At 39.6% G+C, this 16,590-nt stretch overlaps 2 protein-coding genes across 6 annotated transcripts in view; one reads left to right on the forward strand and one right to left on the reverse strand.

Moving 5' to 3' along the window:
* The window catches only part of LOC109228993, a 31,824-nt gene that overhangs the window by 7,322 nt on the left and 7,912 nt on the right, over window positions 1–16,590 (forward strand). For 2 of the 5 annotated variants that reach the window (XM_019394283.1, XM_019394280.1), the window contains exon 7: window positions 10,569–11,105. The exons of 1 other annotated variant lie outside the window; for it this stretch is intronic. In XM_019394283.1, the coding sequence (XP_019249828.1) occupies window positions 10,569–10,784 (216 nt within the window). In that variant the 3' untranslated portion in view covers window positions 10,785–11,105. Of the gene's footprint in view, window positions 1–10,568; window positions 11,106–11,734; window positions 11,814–16,590 lie in introns of those variants that run through there. 2 more of the 5 variants (XM_019394281.1, XM_019394282.1) reach the window with 2 other exon arrangements.
* On the reverse strand, window positions 11,196–13,503 carry LOC109228994 (cytochrome P450 716B1-like). The gene is made up of 4 exons (XM_019394285.1): window positions 12,784–13,503; window positions 12,260–12,701; window positions 11,996–12,183; window positions 11,196–11,876 (listed from the first exon to the last, which is right to left on the reverse strand). Exons 1-4 carry the CDS (start codon window positions 13,273–13,275, stop codon window positions 11,571–11,573), a joined length of 1,428 nt encoding a protein of 475 aa, XP_019249830.1. The 5' UTR covers window positions 13,276–13,503; the 3' UTR covers window positions 11,196–11,570.

Below are 16,590 nucleotides of genomic sequence, written 5' to 3' on the forward strand. Positions count from 1 at the left end.
GTGTGTGTCGTTTGTTGTGTGTGTGTGTGTGTGGGGGGGGGGGGGGAGAGATCACATCTCTGTGTCTCCAGTGAGGCATCTTTCTCTCATTATTCCTATTATTCTTTACATCCCTACTAAATACATATTTTCGTCAATCCTTGCTCCAATTCTTTTAAGTTCCAAATAAACTGTTGTACTTAATTGTTTGGGGTTGTCTAAACATTGTATCCTTTCAGTATCTTAATTCCAAAAATGTATTAGGTAGGAACCAAATTTTAAACCTGAAGTATTTCAATTCTTGGGAAGTTATCCAATCTTATATGATCTATGTTGTGAAGCTATTTGATGTTATAAACGTCAATACCACACAAGAGGGGGGGGGGGGGGGGTAGGGGTGATTTGTGTGGTACCTAATTTTCGCGTTAGAAGAACCTGGTTCTTCTAAGTGTTCTAACTACAGCAGTTTGCGGAATAATAAATGCTGAAAGTAAAGTGCACAGAGATTTTTACATGGAAAACACCTGGTTCAAAAGGTGAAAAAACCACGACCTACTACTCAGTAGGATATTCCCAAACTCCACTAAAATCACTGAGCCAAAAACTGCATTTACAAAACTCTTTGTAAACCTAAGGATTAACTCTAAGCCCAGTGTAGCACACAGCCTCAACTGTTGCGACACTTTCAAGTTAACTCTAACTTGAATACTCAATATACCTATTACAATTGCTTCTATGAAAGCTGAAAGGTACAATATGAAAACCTACTACAATTGAACTAGACTTAGAATAAACACAATGATGAAACTGATTCTTCTATCTTAGTTCATGTAGCTTCAGACGTGTACACTTGTATCTCGCATATGTTGCTTGCAAATCAGACTTGATCTTTTTGCTCTCAAATATGCTTAACTTCTTCTTATGTGCAACCACCTGTAAAAGAGAACAATCGTTATTTTTATAGAGTTAGTAATCAGAGTTTGATAAGAACTTGAATTGTGGATCCTTTGACACTTCGAGTCCAAGAACAACTCTAACTCCTAATCCATATCCTTGATCCGGATATAATTCTCTTTTCATAAGGAGACTTCAACTCCTTATCCTGTATGCAATCTTTTCGATCAATTCAGAGGATATTGTTGCTGATCCTTGAGACTTATCTTCTTCACGCGTATGTCACATGTGCAAGCATATCAACACTGTGTCTCACATGATGGACCTGGTTCATGACTGAGTTCATTTTTGTCAATCTTCAAACTTCATCTGAACTTGGGCCAACAAATTCCCCCTTTTTGATGATGACAAACTCTGTGCTTTTATTGATCAGAGACCCTGTGGAACTCAGCTTAATTTTCACACTTTAATTTAACTTATCATTAGAGGACCAGGTTTAATCAGGTTATAAACATCACATTTTTCCGAATACAAAGTAAAGCACAATATCTCTTCCCCTTTTGGCATCATCGAAAAGTTGCATTTTATTAGAATCCCAGATGTTAATTATTACTCATGGGCACTGGAGGCAACTGCAAGTGAAAAACATGATTTAGTTAATCAATAATCAGCTTCACAGAAATTTAACATATTAAGATTAGAAGTTTCATAGAAACAAGAGAAAACAAAGCACATTGTCATTGATTAGGAGATGTTTCTACAAAACAGACCACAAAGAAAAACAACATCCAACCATGAGCCAAAAAAAAAACAGAGAAAAGTCCCGAATCTGGGTCACTGAAGGAGTTACTAAACTGGTTCTAGGGCTTTGAGGAACTAGAGGGTTGGGATTGAAGTAGATTAAGCATTGTTTGGAGCATCCCTTCACTCTTTTCTTTTTCCTTTGCTAGCTCATCTTTGAGGCCATTTCTTTCACTTTCCAGTTCAGCAATGCGAGCCTGGAGCCTAACAATTTCTGCATCTTTTGTTCCACATTCTAGAACCAATGCCCTAACTTTGCTGTTCACAGGAGTCTTCACGGATGAACCAGGTTCAACTGGGGTTACACTTAACAGATAATCACAAGCCTGCAGAGTTTTGATCCCAAAGTGCTCTTTGCTGAGGCCATCTCCCACTTCTTCAATGGCACATCTAACTTGGCCAAGACAGTTGTCAGTATAAACCCATAAGGAGTGGCATGGGCCTTGGAGCCATTTATCACTCTATCCAGCAGCTTGACAATGAAACTAGGCCAGTTAATCTGCTTTCCTGTCACAAGACACTTCAGAAGGACCAGGTCCATACAATTTGCAGTGTGCCTTCTCTCCTGTCTGGGCAGCAGACACTTGTTCACAAATTCAAATAGCACCTTGTGCTCAGGCTTCATCTCACTCTTTTGCACAAACCTAGCCTCATGCACTTCTTCAGCAGACTTGGTATCACAGCAATTCCGGGTGATTTGGAGAGCAGAAGGGAGAGAATCTAGACAAGGCCACCTTTGCCTAGTATAATCATCATATCCCTCACAGGGTATGTCTAGAATTCTTCCCAACTTAGGTGCATCAAACTGCACCTCTACTCTTCTCACCAGGCTTGTAACAACCCCATTCACCACTGTGGCATTCGCCATAAACTCTATCAGTTCCTTTCTTGCAAGCCTGCCATCCAGTTGAAGAACCATGTCCTTCCAACCCTGTGCTTCTAGTGCATCAACCAATCTTTTCATGCCTGGCTCCTCCAGGTCTTTCAGAATTCTTCCTTTCAATATTTTTCTTTTTCCAAAAAGGATAAACCTGTCCTGCTCTTTCTCAGATTCCTCTTCTTCTTCTTCTCCACTCCAAGCTTCTTCTTCTTCAGGAACTTTCACTTGTTTTCCTTTAACTGCAGACCTGGTTCTTTTTGCCAGGGAGGGTTCAGCAGAGATAGATTCTGAAGACTTCTTGGTAGAAGTCTTGGATTTCTTAGGTTTAGGAGTATGAAACTCCTCAGTTGTGCCTCTCTCCTGATGGACCAGTTCCATCTCTTCCTCTTCTTCTTCTGCAGCCACAGAACTTTCCAGAACTTTAGCTTTTCCCTTTCTTGTTCTTTTCTTGTTTGCCTCTAAGGCTTTCTGCAACTCAGCCTCGCTTTGCCTTACCCTGCTTCTGGTAGCTTTCACCTTTGGTGCTGAAGGGACAGTAGACTTAGGAGATGACACCTTGCTCTTCTTTGTTGGCTTAGAGGCAGTTGGAGCCTTTTGAGAAGAAGCTTTGCGCTTCTTGGGATCATAGCTTTCTCCAACTTTCTTCAGAATGTCAGCCAAGGTTTCTTCCACAGATGAACTAGGTCCATCTTGTTGTTCACTCAGGTTCACAAGACCTTCAGCAGCTTCTCCAGATTCACTTCCCCCTGGCTTGTTGCCACTCTCCTCAACTCCTCCACAAATTGCAAGAATTTCACCTTTCTTTTTCTTTCCCTTCCTCTTCGATTCTCCCTCACTTACATCTCTCACAGATCCCACTAACACAAACCTATCATCTACTTTCTCCACTACATCAGAAAAAACATAGCATGTATTTACCTCTTTAGGAGTTTCTTGATTTTTGTCTGATTCAGAAGACCCACGTTCTTCTCCATCGCTTGCAGAGACAAAAGCTTCAGACTCAGAACTTGAGTCAGATGATTCTTTTTCAGAGCTTCCCCCTCTTTGACTCGCTTTCAATTTTTCGTTGAGAGCTGTTCTCAAAACACCAGTAGCAACAGTCTTTCTAGCCAACATTTTCTGCCTGCGGAATCTTGGTTTAGGGTTGTCGCTAGGAGGTACAGATGAAGATGTATTAGGAGATACTGGTGGGGGAGTTAAAGGATTTTCTTGAGAGTTAGTCATGGCGGAGAATTTCTGGAGGATTTTTGGGAATTTTGAAGAATTTTGGAGAGATGGAGGATGATCAGGGGTTTAACACTTAATGATGGTTATGGAGTGTAGTAGGAATATGTGGAGTGTATTTAAAGTAGAGTATGATTAGGTGCAGTAATGGCAGTCTTTTGCAGTGGTCAATCAGGGGTCTAATCTCATTAGGACTCCGGTCTTTAAGAGGTAATTGATCGACGCTAGTTTTAAGGAGATAATCCCGTTTTATTTAGAATTCGAAGAGAATGAAACTGGTTCAATGCACAACGGTTAGATTTTTAGGAGTTTGGTTAGGATAGGACTTCTGCTCATAATTGGAATATTTATTTTTCTAATTGTGCAAAGTATAGAAACATACCTGACCTTTTCTCATGAGCATATACTGATGAACCAGGTTCTTCAAGTAGAACTCCTCTTGATTATGCCTCATATATCAGAATAGAAAAAAGACTTTGTAAGAGATCAATGAATTAATATAAACACACGTCACAGGAGTATACTGATTAGAGTATGAGACTGAGTAAGAATTAGTCTAGATATTTACATAAAATCAGAACTTCTAACCAAAAATGTTTTTTTTTCATTTTTTTTCATTGCATTCTGAACTGGTTCCTTTTAGGTGATCTTAATCATCCCTAATTCCAACCTGTTCCTTTCAAAGTTTTCCCTATTCAGTGCTTTGGTGAAGATGTCAGCTATTTGTTTATCAGTAGCACAGAATTCTATTGAGATTAATCCTTTCTCATAATTATCTCTCAAGAAGTGGTGTCTAACATCTATGTGCTTGGTCCTTTTATGATGAACAGGGTTCTTTGTCATACTTATAGCACTAGTGTTATCATAGAATATTGGTATGCATCCCACTTCTATACCAAAGTCTACTAATTGTTGTTTGATCCACAGTAGTTGAGCACAACAAGAAGCTGCAGCCACATACTCAGCTTCAGCAGTAGATAGGGCTACTGAATTTTGTTTCTTGGTAGCCCATGATATAAGACATGAACCAAGAAAGTGAGCCATACCTGAGGTGCTTTTTCTATCCACTAGGAAACCTGCATAGTCAGCATCAGCATAACCTACTAGATCGAAATTACTACCTTTAGGGTACCATAGGCACAATTCAGTAGTCCCCTTGAGATATCTCAATATCCTCTTGACAGCAGTCAAGTGAGACTCTTTAGGATTAGCTTGAAAACGAGCACTAAGTCCTACACTGAAAATAATGTCAGGTCTGCTGGCAGTAAGATACAAGAGTGAACCAATCATACCCCTATACAACTTTTGATCAACTGATGAACCAGGTTCATCAACATCTAATTTAGTGGCAGTTGCAATAGGTGTATCTATTTCTTTAGAGTCCTCCATTTTAAACTTCTTGATTAGTTCCTTTGTATATTTTTGCTGATGAATCATGGTTCCATTTGGACTTTGTTTGATCTGCAAGCCTAGGAAGAAATTTAGTTCGCCCATCATACTCATTTCAAACTCACTTCCCATTAATTTTGCAAAGTCCTTACTCAACCTATCTGTAGTGGCCCCAAATATTATATCATCAACATATATTTGTACAACAAGAAGATCTTTACCTTTTTCCCTTAGGAACAAAGTGCTGTCAATTTTACCTCTTTTGTACCCATGCTCCAGAAGGAATTTTGACAATCTTTCATACCAAGCTCTTGGGGCCTGCTTGAGACCATAGAGAGCTTTATCTAGCTTGTATACATGATCAGGACATTCTTTACTTTCGAATCCTGGAGGTTGTCTCACAAACACTTCTTCTTTGAGATAGCCATTTAGGAAGGCACTTTTTACATCCATTTGGTGAAGAGTGAATTCCATATGTGCTGCAAAGGCTATGAGGAGTCTAATTGCTTCAAGTCTAGCCACTGGAGCAAAAGTCTCATCATAATCAATGCCTTCCTCTTGACTATAGCCTTGAACCACCAACCTTGCCTTATTTCTTGTAACTGTTCCATCTTCATCTAGTTTGTTCCTGAAGACCCATTTTGTCCCAATGACTGACCTGTCTTTTGGTTTTGGAACTAAGTGCCAGACTTGGCTTCTTTCAAACTGATTGAGCTCATCTTGCATAGCATTGACCCAATCTACATCTTGTAGAGCTTCACTCACATTTTTAGGTTCAATGAGGGACAGAAAAGCATCAAATGCACACAGGTTCTTCAGTTGTGATCTTGTCTTGACCCCAGATGTTGGATCATTGATGATGTTCTCAATGGGGTGAGAAATTAGGTACTTGTAAGATTTCCCCACCATCTGGTTCCTGCTAGATTCTCCTTCATAGTTATGCTGCAGAGGAACAGGTTCAGGTACAGGTTCCTTCAGATTGGTTCCCCTTGTCAGGTTGCCCTGGGTGAGAGGACCTGTTGCATCACCTGCTCCTTCCTTTGATGCCACTTTTACTTGTGCTGTGGCTTCAGTCAATTGTCTCACCAGTCCAATGGCTTCATCTTCATGTTCCTGTCTCTCAGAAAGAGTGTTAGATTCATCAAACACAACATGTACACTCTCTTCAACACATAGAGTTCTTTTATTAAACACTTTGTATGCTTTGCTATGTGAAGAATATCCCAAGAATACTCCCTCATCACTTCTGGGATCAAACTTACTTAGGGAGTCTTTGCCATTATTGTGCACATAGCACTTACAACCAAAAGCCCTAAGATGGGATATGTTTGGTTTTCTCCCTTTAAGTAATTCATAGGGAGTTTTCTCTACATGAGGTCTAGTCATGCATCTATTTATTATATAACAAGCAGTGTTTATAGCCTCTGCCCAGAAGCTATGAGGTAGTTTACTGGAAAGTAGCATGGTCCTTGCCATATCCTCAAGGGTCCTGTGCTTCCTTTCAACTACCCCATTTTGCTGAGGAGTCCTAGGGGCAGAAAAATTATGATCTATTCCATTTTCATCACAAAATTTAGCAAATTGTGCATTTTCAAATTCAGTTCCATGATCAGATCTAATGGATGCAAGTTGATTTCCTAATTGTTTCTGGGTTTTTCTAATAAAAGCAGTGAACATTTCAAATGCTTCACTTTAGAAGTTAGAAACAATACCCAGGTAAATATAGAATAATCATCAACAAGCACCATTACATATCTTTTACCACCTCTGCTCATGGTTCTCATTGGACCACAAAGATCCATATGAACCAGTTCCAACGTCTTGGACGTACTTACCATTTTCTTAGGTTTGAAGGATGACCTTACCTGCTTCCCCCTTGCACATGCCTCACAAACTTTGTCTTCCTTAAACTTGATATTAGGTAACCCTATCACCAAGTCCTTGGAGACTAATTTGTTCAATTGATTTAGACTGGCATGGCCAAGTCTTTTGTGCCAAAGGAGGGGATCATTGATTAACACACTCAAGCAAGTTAGTTCATTTTCAGAGAGAGTTGACAGATCTACAATGTAAATATTGTTAACTGTCCTTCCCTGCAAAACAATCTTGTCAGTAGTAAGGCTAATCACAAAACATTTTGTGGAAGTGAAAGCCACAAGGTTACCTCTGTCACACAGTTGTGCTATATTTTAAGCCATCTATCAAATAGACATTCTCAATGGAATGAGAGTCTGTCTTTCCTACCTTTCCAACACCAATGATCTCACCTTTCTTTCCATTTCCAAAGGAGACATTACCTCCTTTTAGGTTCTCAAGTGAAAGGAACTGGTTCTTGTTACCAGTCATATGTTTTGAGCAGCCACTATCCATGTACCATATTTGGCTACTTCCCTTCACTTGGTCCTGCAAAACGAAATCATGGGTTAGTCTTAGGAACCCAAACTAGTTTGGGTCCCTTTCTATGGGCAAAAGGATGAATTAAATTTTTCTTTGCCCAACCAGGCAGTTTGTGCTTTTCTTGAACAAAGGCTTTGTTCTTTTGACTGGCCTTTTCTCTTGCATTACATTCATTTTTGTAATGACCAGTATTACCACAGTGTGTGCAGATCTTATTCTCAGGAAGTGTGAGATACTTGTTTTTGGGATCCCATTTTGGAGCTTGTGTCCCAAATCCAAGTCCTCTCTTGTTGCTACTATGATGTTCTTGCAGCCAGGAGAGTGCATCGAAAGCCTTGTTCCATTTGCATGTTCTGTCTATTTCATGCTTTACCTTTCCTAAATCTTCTTTTAGGACTTTAATCAATTCATCTTTCTTGTACAGTTCATCTTTCATTTTTCCTAGATTTTCTTCTAGGGTGAGAAATGATTGATCAGCCCTTTTCTTTTCTGTCCCTAATTTCAGCTTAATATTTTCAGATCTAAGTTCTAGAATCTTATTTTCAAGTTGATGAACCTGGTTCTTCAACTCAGTATTTGTGTTATCACTCTCATCAGCCCTAGACTCTAACCTTTTACATTTTTCTTCTAGGATAACACATTCCTTAGACAGAACATCCTTCTCACTGTTTATTATTTCAGACTCATCTATGAAATCCATCAGCAGATCAGCCAGTTTTTCCTTAGACAGGAACTTAATTTTTTCTTTAAGGTGTAGAATACTTACCTCCTGTTCATCTTCTGATTCTCCGATGGCCATTAGAGCTTGATCCTCCTCAGCTTCATCTTCAGAGTCCTCATTTGATGTTTCTCCCCAAGTAGCAACCATAGCCTTAGTTGAACCTTTGTTTCTTTTTGGTTGAACCTGTTCCTTCTTCCTGTTTCTTCTTTCAGCTCTTTCTTTCTTCCATTCAATCTCCCATTGAGGGCAGTTTCTGATGTGGTGATCAGTCTTCCCACACTTGTAACACCCCTCATTGGTTTGTTTCTCAGGAGCCCTCGGTTTGCTGAATGTTGTTCCTTTTGAAGCACCCTTTCCTCTCATAAGATATTTCTTGAAATCTCTGGTTATCATAGCCATTTCATCATCTTCAAGATCTGATCCTTCTGAAATTCTGAGAGCCAGACTTCTTTCTTTCTTTGGAGCATCCATCTTCATTGTTTGCCTTCTCAATTCATAGGCAGTGAGATTTCTAATCAGTTCATCCAACTTCAAAGTAGCAATGTTCTTGGATTCCTGAATGGCAGTGATTTTTCTTTCCCAGGAGATTGGCAAAACTCTAGTTAGAATCTTCTCCACCTTGTCTTCTTCCAGGATAATCCTTCCAAGAGACTCAAGTTCATTTGTCAGTGTAGTGAACCTGGTATACATTTCTTGGATAGTTTCTCCATCCTTCATAGTAAAATTCTCATATTGAGAATACAGCAGTGTTCCTCTTGACCTCTTCACCTGAGGTGTTCCTTCATGAGCCACTTGTAAAGTGTCCCAAATCTCCTTGGCAGTAGTACAGCCTTGAATCCTGCTGTACTCATCAGGACCAAGTCCACACACTAACCATTCTTGGCTTTTGCATTTTTCTCCCATTTCCTTAGATCTTCAGCAGTACAATCTACTCTTGTCTTTGGAACATCCACTCCTTCAGCATTCTTCTTGGTTGTGGCTAAAGGTCCATCAGTGATGATATCCCAAAGCTCATAGTCTTCGTCCATTATATGGTCCCTCATTCTGTTTTTCCACCAGGAGTAGTAGAGACCATTGAAGAGAGGAGGCCTGGCAGTGGATTGCCCTTCCCAGTTCCCAGGTGGTGCACTCATGTTGATCTTTTGCTAAGGTGTTAACCTCTTCAAGGATAACCTGCTCTGATACCAATTGATGTTATAAACGTCAATACCACACAAGAGGGGGGGTGATTTGTGTGGTACCTAATTTTCGCGTTAGAAGAACCTGGTTCTTCTAAGTGTTCTAACTACAGCAGTTTGCGGAATAATAAATGCTGAAAGTAAAGTGCACAGAGATTTTTACGTGGAAAACACCTGGCTCAAAAGGTGAAAAAACCACGACCTACTACTCAGTAGGATTTTCCCAAACTCCACTAAAATCACTGAGCCAAAAACTGCATTTACAAAACTCTTTGTAAACCTAAGGATTAACTCTAATCCCAGTGTAGCACACAGCCTCAACTGTTGCAACACTTTCAAGTTAACTCTAACTTGAATACTCAATATACCTATTACAATTGCTTCTATGAAAGCTGAAAGGTACAATATGAAAACCTACTACAATTGAACTAGACTTAGAATAAACACAATGATGAAACTGATTCTTCTATCTTAGTTCATGTAGCTTCAGACGTGTACACTTGTATCTCGCATATGTTGCTTGCAAATCAGACTTGATCTTTTTGCTCTCAAATATGCTTAACTTCTGCTTATGTGCAACCACCTGTAAAAGAGAACAATCGTTATTTTTATAGAGTTAGTAATCAGAGTTTGATAAGAACTTGAATTGTGGATCCTTTGACACTTCGAGTCCAAGAACAACTCTAACTCCTAGTCCATATCCTTGATCCGAATATAATTCTCTTTTCATAAGGAGACTTCAACTCCTTATCCTGTATGCAATCTTTTCGATCAATTCAGAGGATATTGTTGCTGATCCTTGAGACTTATCTTCTTCACGCGTATGTCACATGTGCAAGCATATCAACACTGTGTCTCACATGATGGACCTGGTTCATGACTGAGTTCATTTTGTCAATCTTCAAAACTTCATCTGAACTTGGGCCAACACTATTGCATCAATTTTTGATCATCGGGAAGAAAGAAAACTACAATTCTTGCATTACTTGTTTTCTGTTGGACGTTGGGGCCTGGTGGTTCATCTCATTGAAAAACACATGGAAGTCTCATGGTGGATTCAACTTCTAGAGTTTGAAAAGTAACGTATTTATTGCTGGGAATGCAGATAAAAGATGCTTACTCTCTCAAGTTTTTTGAGACCAATTCAAGTCGGTTACCGAAGTGGTGTAATGCAGATGACAGTGTGAAGCTTCCTTTCTGTCAAATTCGAGGAAAGTACCGGATGGAACTACCTGGATACAATAGTATGGATCTATACCCCCATATGAATGAAAGATGTCCATCTATGCCTCCGAAATATTACAGACCTCAAGGTTGTTGACAAGAGTTTCCCATCTTCCTTGTAATTATCAGAGGTTAGCATGTTGCATATAATTCTTCACTCATCAGTTCTCAGGTTGTTATACAATTCCCTAGGTACAAAGCTTGCTGATGGACATATATGTTGCTCTTATTTAAGAGTTTGTACAGAGTTTGGTCTTTCAGTGCTTCTTGAAAGTTGCACGGGCCAGAATGCTAGCTTGACAAGTTCCTGGTTTTTATTTAGATATATACTGAACGATATTGGGAAAATGAATCCCAAAGAACTTGTACATATGGAAAAGAGGTGGTATTCTAAGTGAATATTAGTTGTTTCTTTCTACCTTAAAAACCTTAGAGATCTTCACTCAACTTTCCATTGTAAAGTTATCTGCTAAACCCCAAATTTCGAAAAGTTGCTCGCGAATCAAATTACATAGTTTAAAAGGATTAATAAGTGCTGAAATATGATCATGAAAAATTTCATCTTTCACATCCAATTTTTAACCTTCAAGTTTTTAAAAAAAAGGTTGTATAAATTTTAGCTGTAAACTCTGAATCTAGAAAAATATTCCAATTACAAAGATGGAGAATCTTGCTTATGCATGTTTAAAGTTTCAATTTTTCACATCGAACTTTAGCCCTCAATTTTCGAATATTTCAATAAATGTGGCTGGATGGTCAGACCTTAGAGTGTACATCTTTTAACATGAATACATCATAATATAGGGAGTATTCCCCTTAGAAGTGTGAGGTTTACAAACTCTGCTGCCTCTTGGAGAAGCATGTAGGATTAAATTTATTGAAATTAGATAGGTTTCCTGGGAGTTATTTGGATGGGAAGTCCTTGAGTTGGTGCTAGCATTGGGTCCCTGCTGAAGAAATCATCTGTACAGCATAACTTCCATGTGAAATGTGTTACTAGATAATGGATTGTGACCAAAGTTTCAATCTTCGCAAACTCGTATCCAGGACATATACGGGCTCCCCCTCCAAATGGAACAAAGTTGTAAGGAGGCAAGGATCCCGGGTTCTCAAAGCGTGCTGGATCAAATTTCTCTGGTTCTTGGAAAATGCTGCTATCCAGGTGTGTTTTAGCTGTTACCCAGAATATCTATGTGCATCCATTATGCAGTGGTTAACTTAGGATTATGCCAATCAGAAAAAAATAGAGTACTATCAAAATTAACAGGTTGAAGAAGGAAGATCAAAGATGGGGATTCTATATCTTACTTGCCATCCTTTAGGAATGAGGTAGCCTCCGTACTCAATGTCTTTTACAGTTTGCCTGAAGCCTCCAAAAATGGGAGGGAATAATCTCATCGTCTCCATTGCCACTCTCCAGGTATACTTCATCTTGCCAAGGTCTTCCCAAGTTAAGGACTCCCCAGGTGACTTACTCTGTGCAATCTCTTCTTGTTCTGTACTTCCGCCAAGCTACTTTAAAAGAAACTCGAAAGGTAGAATGACTTACATGACATTCAGAGGGGTTCTTACCTTTAAGTACAGCTGCATGAATGTTGGGATTCTTTGCTAAAAGTCTTACTATGAAAGTTATCAGGACGGATGAAGTGTCATGTCCAGCAACCATGATAAGCATGACATTGTGAATGATCTCATTTTCAGATATAAGTTGTTGGTTGTTCTCTCCGCGGATACTGAGCAAACAGGTGATGAGGTCCTGGTGGGATGAAGCTAAGTTATTCTCAAACTCATACTGTTTCTCGCGAATAAGTTGTTTCAGCATTTTCTGGACATCTTTGCTTGCCTTGAGGCTGCGGTTGAAGCGCGTAAAGGGCAAGTTTATGGGGATTGACCACATCCCTTCTATCATCCGCTGGAAATATTGAACCATTTGGTCTCTTCGCGCTCCACGTTCAAGCCCGAAAAGGAGAGAGCAAATAATGTCGAAGGTGAGTGTCTTCATTAGAGGCAATACCTACCATCAAATACCATACACGAAAATTAGTTGTAAATGTCTAAATTTGTATGCACAAATAGTACAGGTGTACTTGACAAACCTTAACTATTTGCTCACCTTTCCAGTAAGTCTCAAGGTGGATTCTGACTTCTTCTTCCATCTTTCCAACATACCGCTTCAAACTACCTGGCTTCAAGAATGATACCAGAGCATCTCTAACCCGTTTATGATCTTCACCATTGAGTTCCAAAAGGCAACGTTCGCCCAGAATCATCTTGACTGATTGTGTCTGCTGGTTACTCAGGACAGAGTCATCACTGGTAAATATAAACTTGTTAGCTGCCTGTCCATAAATGAACACAGTAGGTTTGCCAAAGAGGCTTAGCTTTGAGATAAGACCATATTTTTGAACTCTTTCCTCAAGCCATTTCTGTGCTGTGTTGGTTCTCATTGCCCTTAGCATGCCAAGGCTTTGGCCGATGATCGGTAGTCCATGGGATCCTGGTGGAACCCTTTTTGATGGCCTTCTCCTGTGAACCAAGAGGAGGAAGAATGGGAGAAGAAATAGTAAAATAGTTAAGATAATGTTCATGATTGAGGTATAAAGGGAATGAGCTTAGAGGTAGGAGGATTTTATATGATCTTCTTGTGTTGTTGACTTTGTTGGTTACTGGTAAGGTATCTTAGCTCCATACGGGTAACCTGAAACAAAAATATGCCTCCATCTGGAGATACCAAGTTATACTCTCCTATATGATTGTGTATTGTGGTGTCTAACTTGAGCGACATGTCCAAAAAGAATAGTGTTCATAAATATTAACTGTTGTGTTTTGTTTTCTATTAAAAACAAGCAGTCCAAATCAATAATGTGACAAAAGTGGCGATGATCTTTACTAAGTTGCGTGGCTGGAAGGATCTGCTTGTGCTCATTGACTATCGTTCTTATTAAATGAGGAATCTTTCCATTATGCAAAATACAACAACAACATCAACTTAATACTCATCCCACTAGTAGGGTCTGGGGAGGATAGAGTGTACACAGACTTTACCCCTACACTGGAGAGGTAGAGTGGCTGTTTCCGGGAGAACCTCGGCTCAGAGACAAAAGATCTGTAACAACAACAGAAACCAGACAAATAGTATCAGCATCTTAAGAGACAACAAATAAGTGGAAGGACAATAATGTCAATTATGAATCTGAAATCGATAATCAGAGAGAAGAAATGACGAAGAGAGAAAGAAGCAATTCTCATTAATGTGCAAAGTCTGAATAATGTCTGCACAATCTACAGTAATAAGCTACAGTAATAAATGCCTAATTACAGTGATAACCGCCTAACTACTAATTATGGTTAACTAACTACTAACTATGGTTAACTATTAATTACTAATTACAGTTAAGTTAACCTGGATCATGACCATTATATGCAGTGGCGGATCCAGGATCTTGTAGTCGTGGGTGCTCCGCTTCTTTGTTAGTCTACAATTGTTACGGTCACAACGTATAAGTGCACAACTACGTCTTACAATGATGGTAAAAATGCTTAACAAATATACTAAATTAATATTACTAGTCTTAGGGTACGCGCTTTGCGAGTGTACCCCATCTCGATGTGTAAATATATTTAAAATAATTATATTAAAATTATGTTTGAGTTATAAAATAAATATTTACATAATTTAAATAAAAAAGAATTCGTATAATATGTACAATATTAAAATTTTAAATACAATTCAAACAGGGAAGGATTTAATGTATAAAATTTAATTAATTAAAAACATTGAAATATAAGGGAAAAGTTAAATAATGATAATTATTATACTTGATATCAATGTTTTAAAATGCGGGGGCGTGAGGCGACGCGTTTTACCTCTGACGAGGCGAGGCGTAAGCCCCGAGACATGGGGCGTAAGTCCCACGGATCTTTAAATTTTACTGATTTCAAGAATTTTAAGATAGTATAAAATAAAAAATAATTATAAAAATTACATTAAAATCACGAAATTATAATAATTAATCTATTTAAAATATTTATAAATTATAATTCAACTATGAATAATACGGAAAGTATGACATATATCATAATATGCAAATTAGCTGCAAACGTCGTTGCAACTCAAACATCAAAAGTAATGTATTCGATACGAAATCTTATATGTATCTCCTAATTTTGAAAGAATTTCGATATTATAATTGGATATTTTTCTTGAAATACTCCTTTTATTTAATATGCTTTCTATTTGAAAGAGAATTTATATTAAAATATAATTCATAATTTAAATATGATTCTCTAGCATCATTTATTTTTAAGTTTCAACAAGNTAGCATGCCGAGCTAGCTGTGTAAACCTCAACTCATACTGAGTCACTGTCATACCTCCCTGAGTCAACCACTCGAACTGACGACGCAGCTCTTCCCTGTGAGACTAGGGTACATATTTTTCCAAGAATACCGTAGAGAACTGCTGCCACGTGAGGGGCGCTGCTCCAATAGGCCTACGCCTCTCGAACTCCTCCCACCAAGTAAATGCAGGCCCTGTGAACTGGAAGGTAGTAAAAGCCACTCCACTAGACTCCAGAATACCCGCAGTACGAAGCATACGCTGGCATTTATCCAGAAAACCCCGGGCATCCTCGCCCTCAACACCATTGAATGTCGGGGGCTGAAGCCTACCGAACCTCTCCAACCGATGCTGCTCGTCATCCGGCATAGCTGGAACCACATGGGCTGGAGCTGGTGCGACTGGCGCAATTGGAACAACTGCTACAACTGGTGCAGCTGGCTGAACTGGCTGAGCTGGAGCTACCCCAGGTGTCTATAAGCCCTGAACAACCTGCTCGGGTGTGCGAGCATCGGGGGGCTGATGACCACCCCCGGTCTGAGAAGTAGCCGCCGCTGTAGTAGCTGAAACTGCTTGAGCCAGGCCAGTGCAGACGGACAAGATCTGAGCCAAAGCCTCCTGGAGACCAGGAATCACGATGGGCACTGTCGGTGCCTGAACAGGTGCTGCTGGAGCATCTACAACTGGAATTTGACCCTGAGCCTGGTCAACTGGTGCTGGAATCTGACCCTGAGCCTGGTCAACTGGTGGGTCAGCAGGTGCTGTCCCTGCTGCCCTGCCTCTACCGCGACCACGGCCTCTAGGTGGCACTGGTGGTCGTCCGCCACGTACGTTAGCGCGGGTTCTCGCCATCTGCGAGAGAATAGAATACGGAAATTTCATTTTTTCATAATAACAAGCCGCACGATTTGAATTTCAAGAAAGTGAAGTGTTTCCTAAAGGTTCTGTAGCCTCCCGAGGATAGATACGGACGTCTACGTACCGATCCGCGAGACCCTACTAAACCGGCTCATGACTCGCGAGGCCTAGTAACCTAGGCTCTGATACCAACTTGTCACGACCCCAAACCCGGTCGTGATGGCGCCCAACAATAATTGCTAGGCAAGCCTGACCACAATCGTTCCCGAATCAACCGTAAACCTCAAAACCGACAATCTAAAGAGATTATAATAGTTTTAGAATAATAATCCAATATTTATAATAGAATAATACTGAGAAAAAATACGAAGTCTGATAAAACGCTCCCAAAGATCTGGGGTCACGAGTCTAGAGCCTCTAAAACAATCTGAATAACAATATCTAAACGAAAATACTCAAGTCTGGAAATGTATATATAAATAAAACTGAAATAGGAAGAGTAGTCAGGTCCTGCGAACGTCAAGCAGCTACCTCAACAACTCTGATAAGCTCTGGAAAACAAAGACTGCTCAGCTAAGCCTCCGTGTACCTGAATCTGCACACAAGGTGCAGGGAGTAGGGGTGAGTACTACCGACTCAGTGAGTAATAAGCATATAAAATGTCTGAAGATAAGAAATCCACGAAATGCCACAAAGTAAAGCTAAAA

The sequence above is a fragment of the Nicotiana attenuata genome, chromosome 7 (assembly GCF_001879085.1).
Source record: "Nicotiana attenuata strain UT chromosome 7, NIATTr2, whole genome shotgun sequence".
Lineage (NCBI taxonomy): Eukaryota > Viridiplantae > Streptophyta > Magnoliopsida > Solanales > Solanaceae > Nicotiana > Nicotiana attenuata.